This window comes from Toxotes jaculatrix, chromosome 11 (assembly GCF_017976425.1).
Source record: "Toxotes jaculatrix isolate fToxJac2 chromosome 11, fToxJac2.pri, whole genome shotgun sequence".
Classification (NCBI taxonomy): domain Eukaryota; kingdom Metazoa; phylum Chordata; class Actinopteri; family Toxotidae; genus Toxotes; species Toxotes jaculatrix.
In genome coordinates this window covers 674067-687500 of record NC_054404.1, presented here as the reverse complement: position 1 = coordinate 687500, position 13434 = coordinate 674067, and the positions used below count along the sequence as shown (strand labels likewise).

Genomic DNA, 13434 nt, shown 5'->3' with positions numbered 1-13434 from the left:
TCCTTTTAAGCATTTATCAAAGTGGCAAATCAAAAATACAGTGGTGACAGGTGACAGTGGTCTGTGAGCCTGATCCACCACAAACCTGCTCCTCCTGGACCTTCTCTTCTGACCCCCTTTTTTTGTACTTACCTACGACTTCCTCCCCAAACATGTCTCTGAATACATCCATCTCTGTGAGTGTGGGTCTGTCGCTGCCTCTGTCTGCCGGAGTGTGTGAGGAGAACCTGGAGTGCGTTTTCTGGCTGTGGGTCGACGCCCCCTCAGGTCTGTCCCCGTAGGCCGTCAAAGACTCAGGTGTGTGAGCACACATGGCCGACCTGTTTTACCTGCTCAGATATTCCGCTTTTAACTCTTCAACTGTCACAATAAACTTTTTTCAGACTTTTGGTTTTATATTTATTGGTCAAGGTGATATTCACTAAAAACACAAGTGTCACTGATAAGATTTTAAAGTATAACCTCGTAATTTAACATGTTGCAGCTAAATTTGGTGAGAAAATCTGATATTTCTGTTGAAAATGCAGCAAAATGTTTTGTCATGATGTGAAGAAGGGACAGTGAAGGGACAGTGCCATGGAAGAAAACAGTGTGTGGACATGACAAACAGCTGATGTTTATCACATGAAAAAGCTGCAGAAGTGAAGGAATCAGCTGATCAGCTAGCATAGCATCAGCTAGCATAGCATCAGCTAGCATAGCATCAGCTAGCATATCCTCCTTTCCTTTTCCTTTCGAGTGCATTTATGAAGGAGGTGAGTTGAAGTTGAATGTGTCCTGACAGCTGTGCTGAGGTTAGAGACAGTTAGTTCAGGCTGATTGTCTCTTCAGCTGATTCCGGTCTGTCTCAGAGGACAGGATGTGCTTCACTGGTTTTCGTCCTCTCACTTCCCTTTAGAATTTTCTTCAGCCACTTCGATCAGATCATTCATCAAATCTGAGACGGAACAAATGGACAGTTACTGGATGAATTCATTCATTCATTCATTCATTCATCTAAACTGCAGCTGTAATTCTGTGACATGGCTGAAAACAGAACTCTTTCATTTGTGAAACTGAAAATGAAGGTTTGGTACTTTTAAGTGATAAATTACATTCGGTGGTTAAAAGAAGCCACCACCCAAACACGCATACCTCCATCATTTACTCCTACAACTTGTCCTGCATGTCCTCCACTTCCTTCACTTCCTCCTGCAGTTTCTCCCTCGCTCCCTCCGACAGCACCTGCTCCTTCCTCTTCAGAGAAGAGACCCGCGAATCCAGATTTCTTCTGCTTCCCCTTCTCGTCTTTGTCGTCGTCTTTGTCCAAGAAATGTGAGAAGAATCCTCCTTTTCCCTCGTCCTTCTTTCCCTTGTCCTCCTTCTCTTTGTCCTTGTCGCCTCCAAACAGGGAGAGGATTCCTCCTCCCTTGTCCTTCTTCTTGTCTTTGTCCTTGTCACCTAAACCCAGAGCGTTTTTCACGGCGTCCTCCACCATGTCTCCTGCACAACAAACAGCACCACACTGTCAGTTCACTGTTTCCAATGAAAACCATGTGTGTTTGATTTCACCTGCCTGCAGCACCAGCAGGGTGGGGTTTATCTCACAGGGCACAGATGAGGAGATGTTTGGGGGTAAATGTGGTAACAGTTTGCCTGAAGCTGCTGTTTGTTTCTCCCAGTTCAGGTGAGAGATCTGTGGATCGTTTGCTGGAACTGCTGTGAACATCAGACAACGACCAGGTGACAAGTTTCAAAGTTCCTGTTCTTCACCTCAGTATTTCCACCTTCTGCTACTTCATACTTCTACTCTGCAGTCAGAGGCAGATACTGTACGTTTTACTGCACTGACCTGACAGCTGCACTTACTTTACAGGTTAATCACACATTGAAAACATGTGATGAGTGCAGACCTGCTGCATGTGACAGAGCCCTTCAGGTAAGATCTAGTTCTCAGGGAAAAGAAACGTAGATCCTCATGGATCACGGTGTGAGACGGGATGCACATTCAGCATCAAACACAATAATAACAGGCTCTAACACCACACACCGACAGAGGGCGCTCTTACTCTTGAAGGACTCTGTGTTCATTACTGTATTGTTCATCACATCCTCTGAATCTTTTTTTTTTTTTTAAACACAGGCGTCTCAGAGAATTTATCCCCAAAAACCCAACACAGATACAAACAAACCTCCTGCCTGACAACAGTGAGCTGCCAGTCAGGACCATGAGAACACAAATCTCTGCCTCCTGGTTTTAGTTTTTTCTCCCCCCTTTCCCATTTTCCCACTCACCCACTTTCTCCCCGACCATGTGTGCCAGTTTATCCATCTCTGCTGGTCTGTGCTGGTCTGTCTGTGTTTGCAGTGTCTTCTCTGGCAGGTGTAGGTGAGATTCAGTCTGTCCCCGTCTCCTTCAGTTGACGGCTCTCAGGTCTCTCCCTGTCAGCTGTCGAGGATTCAGGTGTGTCTGAGGACAGGAGCGACCTGTTCCACCTGTCCCGACGCTCTGCTTCCACCTCTGTTGTTCCTGTGCAGCTGGAGCCCTGAGTTGTGACTGCAGGTCAGCGTTGTGTTGCTGCGGTGACAGGAGCTGATGCTGCGGGGCAGGTTAGTCCTGTTGCACTGAGACAATGAGAGCATGGCACCTGTGTGATGAATCCCTCCTCCCCTGTATGACTCACTGTAACAGGACGAGACACACACACATAAACAGGGTCCAGCCATGGCTGTGTGTTGTGTGCAGCCAGGTTCACACCCAGGAAGCTGCAGTAAGGACTCAGCCTCAACACACGCTACATGCCTAACCAGGTGAGTGAGGGCGTGTCCCCAACAACTGGAAGCCTAACTGGTTTTAATGTTGTGGCTGATCAGTACCTCTGACCTTTGACCTCTGACATGACCCCTCAAACCAAACCGAGGTCCAGGACCAGGTTAGACCAGCTGTTCTTACAGCTCATCTCTCAGCCTCTGGCAGACTTAGGTTTGGTTTTCTGGCACATTTCCTGTCTGGTTCAGTCTCAGTGTTTTCAGAATAAAAGCTGTAAACAGCCTCTGTCCTCGACCTGCTGAGGAGCTGGTGGAGACCAAACACTGAGCTGAAAGAGAGGGACGCTGGACTGAGAGTCCTCAGGTGGACTCAGAGACCACTCCAGATGAAGGATCAGGTTAATCTGTGGCTGCTGGTTGATCACAAGTTAGAAACAACTACTTTATAAACTGTGGGCATGTTTTAATTATGTGATCAAAAATCCCTCAATGCAGCTTCAGAGCCTTTTTTTTATTTGAATTGGATCAATAAAGAAGAAAACAGGAAAAAGGCAGTGAACGCCTCATCAGCTGGAAGCACTTTGTGTCTGAGGCGTCAGACAGGATGAATGTAACAGGAGGAAGGTCGTTGCTAACTCGTTAGCATCGTCAAAGCTGCAGACCAATGTTAGCACACCTGTGTGTAGAACGTTAACCAGGCTACGTTGTTATCACCTTTATTTCTGACCAAAAATGCCAGTGTCCAGCTCAGTGCATTTACCTCTGTATGGTATCGTTACATCTGCTGACACGGACTGAAATCAGCTGTAAATCTAAACACACAGATTATAACAAGTTTAAAACCAGAGATAATGAAGCTGCTGCAGAAAGAGTTTGCTCAGCATGTGATTATCATGTGAACATCATTACCAGGCTTCACCTGAACTCAGGAACCAGTGATTCTTTAATTCGATTAAAATGCTCTTTGTCTCCAGGAGACTTCAGTCTGCTGAGCACAAAGTACAGATTAAACCTCTGAGCTTCCATCATTTAGAGCTTTAGAACAGGAATTCACATCAAATTAAACATCGAGTCACGGTCTTGAGCAGATTTATTAACAATTACATTATTATTTTTAATGATTTCATATTCAAAGTGTTCCTGAATTTGAGGATGTCATGGTAGCAAATCATCTTTAAACGTTGAAAAATCATCCTCCACTCTGACCTGAGCTCAGGTCAGGGTGGAGGAGAAGCAGGTGCAGCAGGTGCAGCAGGTGGAGGTTTGATGGAATGAAGCTGAAGCTGAAGGATTTCTCAGGAGGATCAGCTCAGGATGCAGGTTTCTATTTAAAGAATCCTCCAACGACATTCTTCACATCCAGGCCTGAGAAAAGTGACACAAAGACAAGAGAAGATTAAAAATCCAGCTGCTAACAGCTGGAGGCTGCTGTGTGTGTGGAGCTGCTGCTGTTTAACAGAGTGACTGTTTCACTGGAAAACATCAGGCCTCAGGTCTGTGAGCAGCGTTTGGGACATGATCTCTGTGATAAAGTCCAGATGTGCTGTGGAGGACTCACCCTCTCCTTTTCCATCCTTCTTGCCTTCAACGAGTGAGAGAACGTCTCCAGCATTGAATCCTCCTTCCTTCTTCTCCTCCTGCTTCTTCTCCTCCTGGTTCTTCTCAGCTCCTCCACTCAGGGCTTTCTTCACCGTTTCCTCCACCAAGTCACCTGCAGAGCAAACAGCTGATTAGTTCCTCTGCACCTGGTGAGGTTGCACTGTGACATACTGTACAGGTAAGAGCCGGTCCAGGTTAGTTCAGGTAGGTGTGGTATGTTCAGACTGGATTCTGTCTGGAGGGGAGGCGTGGTGATTCTAACATCACCTGCTCCTGTCTGCAGTGAACCATGGATGGACACACACCTCTCACTGGATCACTGTGACACTGGAGGAAAGTTAAAAACAGCAGGATTCTGAATGAAGTTCTGCAGGAGGGACTGAATCATATCAACATGCTTCAGGTCTGTGGGTTCAGGTCTGACTCAGTCTGGACTCTGAGAAGGATGAGGGTGGTTTCAGCTCTGTGGCGCCCCCTGTGGAGGGAGATCCGCAGGTTTTTAACGTTTCATCTGAATGAGTTGTGTTGTTGAGGTTTAACTAAGCTCCTGTTTACATGTTCATCCATCCACTGTGTAAAGAAATATGCAAATATACACGTGCAGTATTTTGCACACTGCTCTCTGACGGTCAATCCACCGTTGCCATGGGAAACACCCACTCAGAGGCTTGAGAGTTGATGATGATGATGATGATGATGATGATGTCCTGTGAAATGAATCTGCACAGAAGCTGCTGTGGTTTCTATTCAGCTGCAGAGAGCGAGGAGCAGTTTGACGCCCTGACCACAACACAACCCGCCCGGAGCACCGATGGGTGTGGGTCACCTGATGTTACCTGCACTGGTGTGTTTCAGTGCACACACCTCCACAGTGCTGCTGCTCAGTGTGTTATTAAAGCTAATATTATTCATATTACAGAAAACACTACAGGAAACAAGCTGCAGAACAAATGATTCTGACTCTGATGTGACGTGTGAACTGTAGGTAACGTAACAAACACTGGATCTAAAAACACAGCTACAGGTGAAAGGTGTGAATATCAGCTGCTCCAGATCCAGAACCACAACCCAGCACAGACCAGATCAGGAATCTGAGACTGGCAGAGTCCTACAGAGACGCTTCAGGACAGACTGACAGACGCTGACGGACGGATGACGTTGACGACACGACACAAAACAAGCTGAATAAATGATGAACAAATGATTCTGTCATGATTGTGATTCTTACACTGATAAAGTTTACGTTTACTTTTGAACTGAATTTAAAGGAACGTTGCAGGTTCAGAGAACAGGTGTCAGCTCTGAAACCTGTGACACTGCACGACAACTCAGAACATCATCGAACCTCAAGATGTTTTCCAAATCATACTCACCCACTTTATCTCCAGCTGCCTTTGCGATGCCTTCGTTACCCAGCACATTAGAGAGGAAATTTGCCATGGCTGCCGGTGTGTTAGGAGTGTGTTAGGAGTGTGTGTGTGGAGGTTTGGTCTTATAGAGCCAGGTGTCCAGGGCCCTTCAGGGTGACGCCTCTCTGGCCTCACCCTGCAGAGGAATCAGGTGTGGCTGCAGGTAGGGGCTGTGTGTGTGTGTGTGTGTTATTTGGTCTCCTCCCTGCAGATGAATTTTAAAAACGCGGTGTGACTCATCACAGCACTCGCTGCTCTTTATGTTCATAAAAAGGTTCTTTGACAAACAGAGCCATGTTCAGGATGATTGACGTATGTGTTGTTAAAAACCACATCACTCACATCACCTGAGCGAAGACATCACAGCAACACAAACACAAACACCTGAGGACCTGAGGCTGCGCAGTCCTGAAGGATTTAATCCTGCTTCAGCCGCGTAAAACGAAAGTTGTGTTGATAAAGTTTCTTATCGTCATGATTCTGCTCGCACGTCCTGTTATTCCACATTTAAAATATCTGTTTGCAAATCAACCAAATCATTCGTTTAATTTCATGAGTTTATTTCCTGTCAGTGACACAGCCGATGTAAAATTCACCAACAGCTGCTTCACTTCAGTGTGTGTTTGTAGTGTCGGTCTGTTTTGTGTTGGATGTGAGTTGTTGTGCAGACCTGCTTTTTATGATGATGTTTACGCGTCGTTAACCTTCGCCCTCAGGTGATTCTCCTTGGTTTCATCAGTCAAACCAGTCGAACAGATTTTTATGTTCTGACTTGATGGAGGTTCAGGTGTCTGTGCTGCTTAATGGCTGCTGGTTGCGTGCAGGTGTTGCTGCAGGGGTAGGTGTACACCTACTGTTGTGGAGACAGGCCCTGCCCAGCAGTAAATGAATTTTATGTTGTGTCTTTGTGCCAACGTGATCTGACCTGACATGACGCACAACAAAATGAGTCTGATGTTCTGAGATGCAAATAGGTCTACCTGGAAAGAGACGAAGCTGAGGGAGAACAGGTGACTGGAAGAATTCCTGGTCACCATGGTTACCCCCCCTCCTCCACGAGAAAGTCTCAGATGCAAAAAAACACGGACTGTGGATTTCTTCAGTCTTTAACGTGCAGCTCAGCAGGAATAAAAGTCTCCTTTGATGTTTTAATCAGAAACATCTCAGTGACGGAGGCTCCGCCTCCACTCGCCTTTAGAAAGGAAACAGACGTTTAATGTGTGAACGTCACTCACACATTAAATCAATCAGATCCACTCCAGTCTGATGTCTGAAAAAGCATCAGTGTTGGGCTGACAGCAGCGTTACTGCCTCCTGCTGGTCACACTTCATTACTGCAGATGTCAGAGTAAAACTCCTGACATCAGGTGTCTGCGTCCCTGTGACTCCTGGGACAAAGTGTGAAACTGAATCACATGTTTTTCTGCGGTCGGTGCAGCAGGACTCACACGTTTCTGTTCTAGTGACAGATCGACTGAAGTTTAAGTTCAGTGGATTTTATTTGTTTGATCACAGTTTGTTTACATATCACTGCATAAATGCAGATCTTGTTTTTGTTTGTGTTGCATGAAACAAACACTTCATCACTAGAACCGACAATAATTTCTATTTTATGACTGAAGAAGAATCAAAGGCGTGAAGGCGGATTTCAAACTCTCCTTTATTTCACTTCTGTTTTATAAAAGAAGAAATCGGCTCTGAAGCTCAGTTATTACCAGCAACTGACTGTGTGTGTGTGTGTGTGTGACTGTGTGTGTCTGTGTCTGTGTCTGTGTGTGTGTGTGTGTGTGTGTGTGAGTGTGTGTGTGTGAGTGTGTGTGTGTGTGTTTTCCAGTATTTTAAGTGCGTCAGTAAAGCTACATGCATTTAAAAGGCTTCAGATGTGTGTCTGTCAGGGGCGGAGTCAGCCTAGTGATTGACAGTAAGGGGGGGTGTTTCATAGGACACATCAGATGTGAACACTAGCCCAGGTGATGTCATCCTACACCGACCAATCAGCTGAGAGCGTGGATGCATACACCTTGATTAAGTTGATCTTTGGATGTTAAAAACTGACATCAGCATGTGAGTGATGGGTATGATGTAGAGGCAGTGTAACCATGGCAACAGGAGGGAAGATGAGGACGAGGGTTTCTATTGGTTAATGAGATTAAGTTACACACAGGGTCAGAGGTCAAAGGGGTGAGCGAAGGCTAAAATGGGATGTTTCTTCTCTCGTTCCTCTGTCGCTGCAGAGTCTGAGAGAAAAATTAAGAGCAGGAAATTAAATTAGATTAAAAATCATGAAAGTGTGAAGAGAAAAGCTAAATGACAAACTCTTTTTTTTGACAATGGAAATTACGACGACAAAGAGACCCCAACAAATGCACAACGTCCTCCTGTTTGTTTCATTAAAACCTTTTAAACAAAACTGAAACAGGTTAAAGGATTTTCTCACCTACTGTGCAGCCTGTTCAGTCTGTTCGCCTCCTGCTTCGGTTTTTGGAAGGTCAGTCTGCAGGTGAGAGAGAACGCAGGTCACATGACTGCCCCCAAACTCCACCTTCATGCAAACCCATGCTTACACAAAGATACAGTTCTCCCAAAACAAGTACACCTGTGGTACAGCTGTCATCAGAAATAGTCGTTTGAAAGGAGTATTCTCCACCCAGCCACTGAGTATGGAGCAAACAAACTCCACCCTCAGACCCTGAGTCAGTTTAAATCATCATTAATTGAATATTCAACCTGCAAAACACATCATACTTTAAAACCATTTAATGATCTTTAACCTTGTTTACGCTGTTTGCTTTGGGAGAAGTGTAACTAGGACGGCATGCTGGAGGAGAAAACCACGGGAGAGAAACGTTAGACGAAGCCAAAGATGAGTGGAGCTGAAAGAGACGGAGGCCATGTTAGTCACTGAATGTTTAAACAGAAGTTTCACAGCCCTAAAAATCCACTCACTGTTCTGGGATCTGAATGCTGTCCCTCTAACATTGTCCACTTCCTGTTTGTATCATGTTCTATATGCTGCATGTCCCTGTCCTCCTGTCCTCCATTCCCAGCTGTCCTATCTTCCTCCTCTCACCCAGCCCGGCCCTCAGCAGGAGGGTCCCCCATATGAGCCGGGTTCACAGGGAGCATATGACAGCAGGATGTGGGCTGCACTGAAAATAATTTACTGAAAACACAGAGGCTACTTCTGCTTGAACAATCGCTTGTGTCACTGTGTTTTAATCTATTCTTTATGTGTAGTTAGTTCCTTGTTGTGTGCCCATACAGCAGCCGGGTTGATTAGCTCGATTAGCCTACTGGTCGCAAATCTTATATTAACGTGTCAGGTGGGGCCTGATCTGATTTAGAGGTGGTTGCAGGTAACGGGTTAGTTGCCACGCTGAGCTTTTCAGATGCAAAACATGAAAAATGTTTCCCTTTTTGTGAATTCATTAAAATATCTGTTAAAACGTCTGAATCTGTGAGTCCAGCGAGCATCAAGCCATGCAATCAGTCAGTCAATCAACTCCAACGACCAATCAGGCACCTCCTCAGCCACTGGTCCCGCCTCCTCCTGTTCCCAGCCAATCATCAAAGATTTGTGAATGAAGAAAGACAAAAAAACAACTTTTTATTTGTATTAGCTGCAAAAACCCTCTGTTAAAATAACAATTCAAACTAAAACTAAGGTTTTTAAATGATCTGTCTGAAAAATTAATGAAAAATTAAAATAATCTCTATTTAATTACAAAATTAACATTAATAGATTTAATTTTTTTCATTGTAATTCACAAAAGTAAAAGCCCACATTTCCACAACAACCGGTCTGGTGTCATGTGACATAACATCATTCACCGTGCTGACAAATCCGCTCGCCACAGCTGCATTCTCCACCCCCTCCACCGCTGCCTGGGCAACCTCGTTGGCCCCGGAAACCGCGGTGTCGGCGACGATGTTGGCCTGGTCGGTCGTCTTCTGGGCAACTGGACGACAGGAAACAAAGTGTGTGTGTGTGTGTGGTCATGTTTAAAATCCACCGTCCTACCTGTGGGACACTCTGGCCTTGGTAGTCTGTTGCCTCAGCTAAATTAACACCTGAAGTTCCCGGATCAAGTAAAGGCAAAATGTCTCTGTCTCTGTAAATGAGACCATGCCATGACGGGTCTTTGCTTGTCTGGGTGTTAGTGTGTCGGTTTGTGTAGCAGTGTGTAGCAGTGTGTTTACCTGTGTTAACACTCGTCACCACTCCCTCCATTGTCTTGTTTCCTGGAGGAGAAAGAAGAAAAAACAGCTGCTGAAATGAAGAATTCACGTTTTTCTACATGTTTTCTCTGCTGAGCGTAACAGAGCGACCTCCAGCATCTCCGTCCTCTGAGTCCTCTGAGTCCTCTGACTCCTCCCTCAGATGCACTCAGCGCTCAGGCCACCAGCACGAAGACGCCATCGATGATGACTGTTCAGAATCAGGTCACAAATCAAATATAAATCAGGTGAAGGGAGAACATTGTGTAAATTGTGTGGCTGGAGTTTTTCCATCAAACAGAGATCAGAGATTTTCACTCACTGATTATTTCCTGTCACTTCTGCTTTGTTGCTTCTCACAGTGAAACTCCACAGTTCTTGCACTTTTCAAAGTAAAATCCTTCCAGCGGTTTAAATGTCACTGTCCCTCTTGTTCTTTGTTGGCTTTGAATTTGAATCGTCCACAAACAAACATGTTTGGAGCAGTTCTGAGTGTGGATCTGGATCTGACCTGGTTTCCCCTGCAGAGACAAACTGAGCTCAGCCGCTCTCTGAATTATTTATTCATGTCACCCAGTTTACACCAACACAACCAGCAGTGAGGTGCACGAAGCCCACTCTGATTTCATTTCCTTCAGATCCCAACCTGTTTTCCTTTGTCAGATTGTGGTTTTCTGGAGCAGCAGTGAACATCAGAGGAACCAGAGGAACATCAGAGGAACCAGAGGAACCAGAGGAACATCAGAGGAACCGCAGCTCACTTCAACACTCAGCCTGTTCTTCTTCTTTGGCTCAGATGTAACTCGAGTACTGTTCATAAGTGCTTTGGTTGAATATTTCCATTTGATTCCACTTCATATTTGTACTCAACTATAAATCAGAGAGAAATATTCTACTTTTTACTGCAGTGGTCAGACCAAGACTGTTCATACAAAATATATGATGAGAGTAAAATTCATTGTTACAGCTCAAAGTAATCAGCAAAATCCAAACAAGTCAAATTCAGCTCTTCACTTTACAGGTCCCATCGTTTGCTGCTCATTTTCTGGGAATCTGTTGGTGGGTTGTATGTCATTTATTGTAGGGGACACAGAGACAGCATTGTGAGACACTTGTTTGTGTTTAGTTCTGCTGGGTTTTTAAAGAGAACCTGTGAAAACATCATTGTTAGAAACTTAATCCTCTGTATGTGTTGCTCTGCACTGAGCATGTTCAGAACACAACATGAAAACGGATTCAGAGTGATAGTTCACCCAGTGGGCGTCACGCTGGTCGGACATGTGACGGATCAGACTGAACAGAGTCTTTGTGTCCGTGAACAGTCTGTGATTCACTGTCTGCTGCTCTCTTTCAACACAGAGACACAGTGTGTGGACACAGTGTGTGGACACACAGCAGCTGTTTCCCAACAGGCAGCAGACGAGAGGCCGATTGGACTGATGTGTTTGAAGTGCAGCTGAGAGCTGATGATATCTGCTGCACATAAACCAGCCACACCAACCAGCTCTTTACCAGACGTGATGCATATTTGATGAGGCTGCAGGTTCTGTCTCCTCTAATGGCCGTTTTGATTTCAAGTAGGACAGTGTCTCAGAGCAGTTCTGATCAATTAAAATGACGATGCTTCAGTCTTTGGCCAGAGTGGGTCAACATGCGTCTGAGCGGTCCCAGAGCGGTGACATCAGACAGGACAGGACCTTTCCTTTAATGACCCTCAGCACAAACTTCTCTGTTTGACCCCACAACTGGGAAAAACCAATAAAGTTGTCTTTCCAATTTTCATCCGTCCAACAGTTTTCTGGAGCGTAATGAGAGCGACAGGGATCAGGTGACGCCCCGCCCACTGTCAATGCACATCGATTCTTACCCCAGCTACAACTGGCAGAGACCAAACACAGAGCTAAAAGAGACGGGACACTGGACTGAGAGTCCTCAGGTGGACTCAGAGACCACTCCAGATGAAGGATCATGTAGATCTGGAACCCAGCCTTTGGTACAGGCTGGTGGATTCCCACGGCTGCCTGAAGTCACGAGTTACTTCATCAGAAGACAAGTCACTAATGATTCCTGAGTGACGTCTGTGTCTGCACCTGTCTACCTGGACTCAGTCATACAGGTTTACGTATGCTCCATCCCTCCTTCTGTCATTCTATCCTTCCTTTCTTCCCTCCGTCCATCAACTCTTCCCCCCACATCTCTTTACTCTCTGTCCTTTCTTCTGATTTAAATATTTTAAAATTCATCCTCGTCTTTATTTTTCTCTTAATTTGATTTTAATGTTTTAGATTTTAATATTTTAAGATTAAGCCTCTTTTCCTCCACCTCTCATTACCTCCATCCCTCGATCTCTAGCTTCTCCATCAGTTTGTCCTCCACCCATCCCTTGTTCACTTTCCACCAAAACAATCACATTTCTGGTAACATGCATTTAACCTTTTTTCCTCCAGTTTCCACCTCTGTTCCTCCACCTCTCCATCCATCCCTCCATCTGTTCTTCCTAGAACAAACATTCTCCTACATTTTCAAATTGAATGCACGATGCACGATGAGCTGCACTTTTCCTCCACCTGCCTCTGTTCTCTTTTTTCATCAAAACACCTCAGAACTAAATATTTAATGTGAAAATTAAGTTTTTCTCCGTTAATTTTCTTTAACTCCCTCCTTCCCTTCTTTCTCTCTCTCTCCCCCTCCATCCATTCTTCCGTCATTCCTACTGGAAACAGACTTCAGCATCTTCAAATTTAATGCACATCATGACAAACTGCACTTCTCACGTTTTAATATTTCAGGATTCATCTTCTTGTCCTATCCCTCCCTCCGTCCATCACAGTTCGGTGTTGAATTTCACTTGTCCTTAACTCCTTCCCTTCACCCGCCCGTCACTTTCCATCAGAAAACAACTCACACATCACTTCATGTCAAATTTTAACTTTTTCTTTGTCAGTGTCTCTTTTATTCCTCCTTCTGTCTCATCTCTCCATCATTTATTGTTTTTTGTCTCATTTGTGTCTCCTGCCTTTTTCATCCATCAGCTTCATTTTCCACTCACAGATTGAGAAAATCTAATATTTTACTTGTCATCCATCCATCCATCCATCCATCCCCTCACCGACATAGATGACCCCCTCCTTGGTCTTGGCGGCGGCCTCCTCCACACCAGCCTTCGTCTTCTCGGCAGCGGCCACCACTCCATCCTTTGCTATGGAGAATCCCTTCTTCAGAACATCCATGATGCTTTGCTTTTCCTCTCTTCTTCTTGTTTCTTTCTATCTGCCTCTCTTCTTATTCAGTCGTGTCCTTCTTCTTCTGCTCCGTCTCCCCCGGTCGTCTCTTCTTGTTTGCCAGCGATCCGTTCCTCCTGCTAATGGATGAGAGGGAAGGGGTGGAGAGAGGGTATGTGAGAGAGAGAGGGGGAGAGAGAGAGAGAGAGAGAGAGAGAGAGGGAGAGAGCTCTTACGAG

At 45.3% G+C, this 13434-nt stretch overlaps 2 protein-coding genes across 4 annotated transcripts in view; both read right to left on the bottom strand.

The window, feature by feature from the left end:
* LOC121189309 overlaps positions 1-2556 on the bottom strand; it is a 4148-nt gene extending 1592 nt beyond the window's left edge. Inside the window, exons 1-3 of one of the 2 annotated variants that reach the window (XM_041049265.1) lie at positions 2275-2556; positions 1135-1482; positions 133-937 (exon numbers count right to left, since the gene is read on the bottom strand). In XM_041049265.1, coding sequence (XP_040905199.1) covers positions 133-313 — 181 coding nt within the window. In that variant the 5' untranslated portion in view covers positions 314-937; positions 1135-1482; positions 2275-2556. Of the gene's footprint in view, positions 1-132; positions 959-1134; positions 1483-2274 lie in introns of those variants that run through there. The other variant, XM_041049266.1, reaches the window with a different exon arrangement.
* Positions 2557-7397: 4841 nt separating this feature from the next.
* Positions 7398-13324, bottom strand: sncga (synuclein, gamma a). Of its 2 annotated transcripts, XM_041049268.1 has the most exons (6): positions 13084-13324; positions 9957-9998; positions 9588-9715; positions 9280-9306; positions 8194-8250; positions 7398-7993 (listed from the first exon to the last, which is right to left on the bottom strand). In XM_041049268.1, the coding sequence occupies exons 1-5, from the start codon at positions 13202-13204 to the stop codon at positions 8194-8196; spliced, it is 375 nt and encodes a 124-aa protein (XP_040905202.1). In that variant the 5' UTR covers positions 13205-13324; the 3' UTR covers positions 7398-7993. The 2 variants fall into 2 exon arrangements, with proteins under 2 accessions (XP_040905202.1, XP_040905204.1); XM_041049270.1 differs by lacking the exon at positions 9280-9306.
* Positions 13325-13434: the final 110 nt, after the last annotated feature.

Coding starts and splice junctions, on each gene's coding strand:
- sncga (XM_041049268.1), bottom strand. CDS start 13,204: ATGGATGTTCTGAAGAAGGGATTCTCCATAGCAAAGGATGGAGTGGTG. Junction 9,307..9,587: donor CGAGCGGATTTGTCAGCACG/GTGAATGATGTT, acceptor GGCTGGGAACAG/GAGGAGGCGGGACCAGTGGC. Junction 8,251..9,279: donor CGGGACCAGTGGCTGAGGAG/GTGCCTGATTGG, acceptor TCTCACCTGCAG/ACTGACCTTCCAAAAACCGA.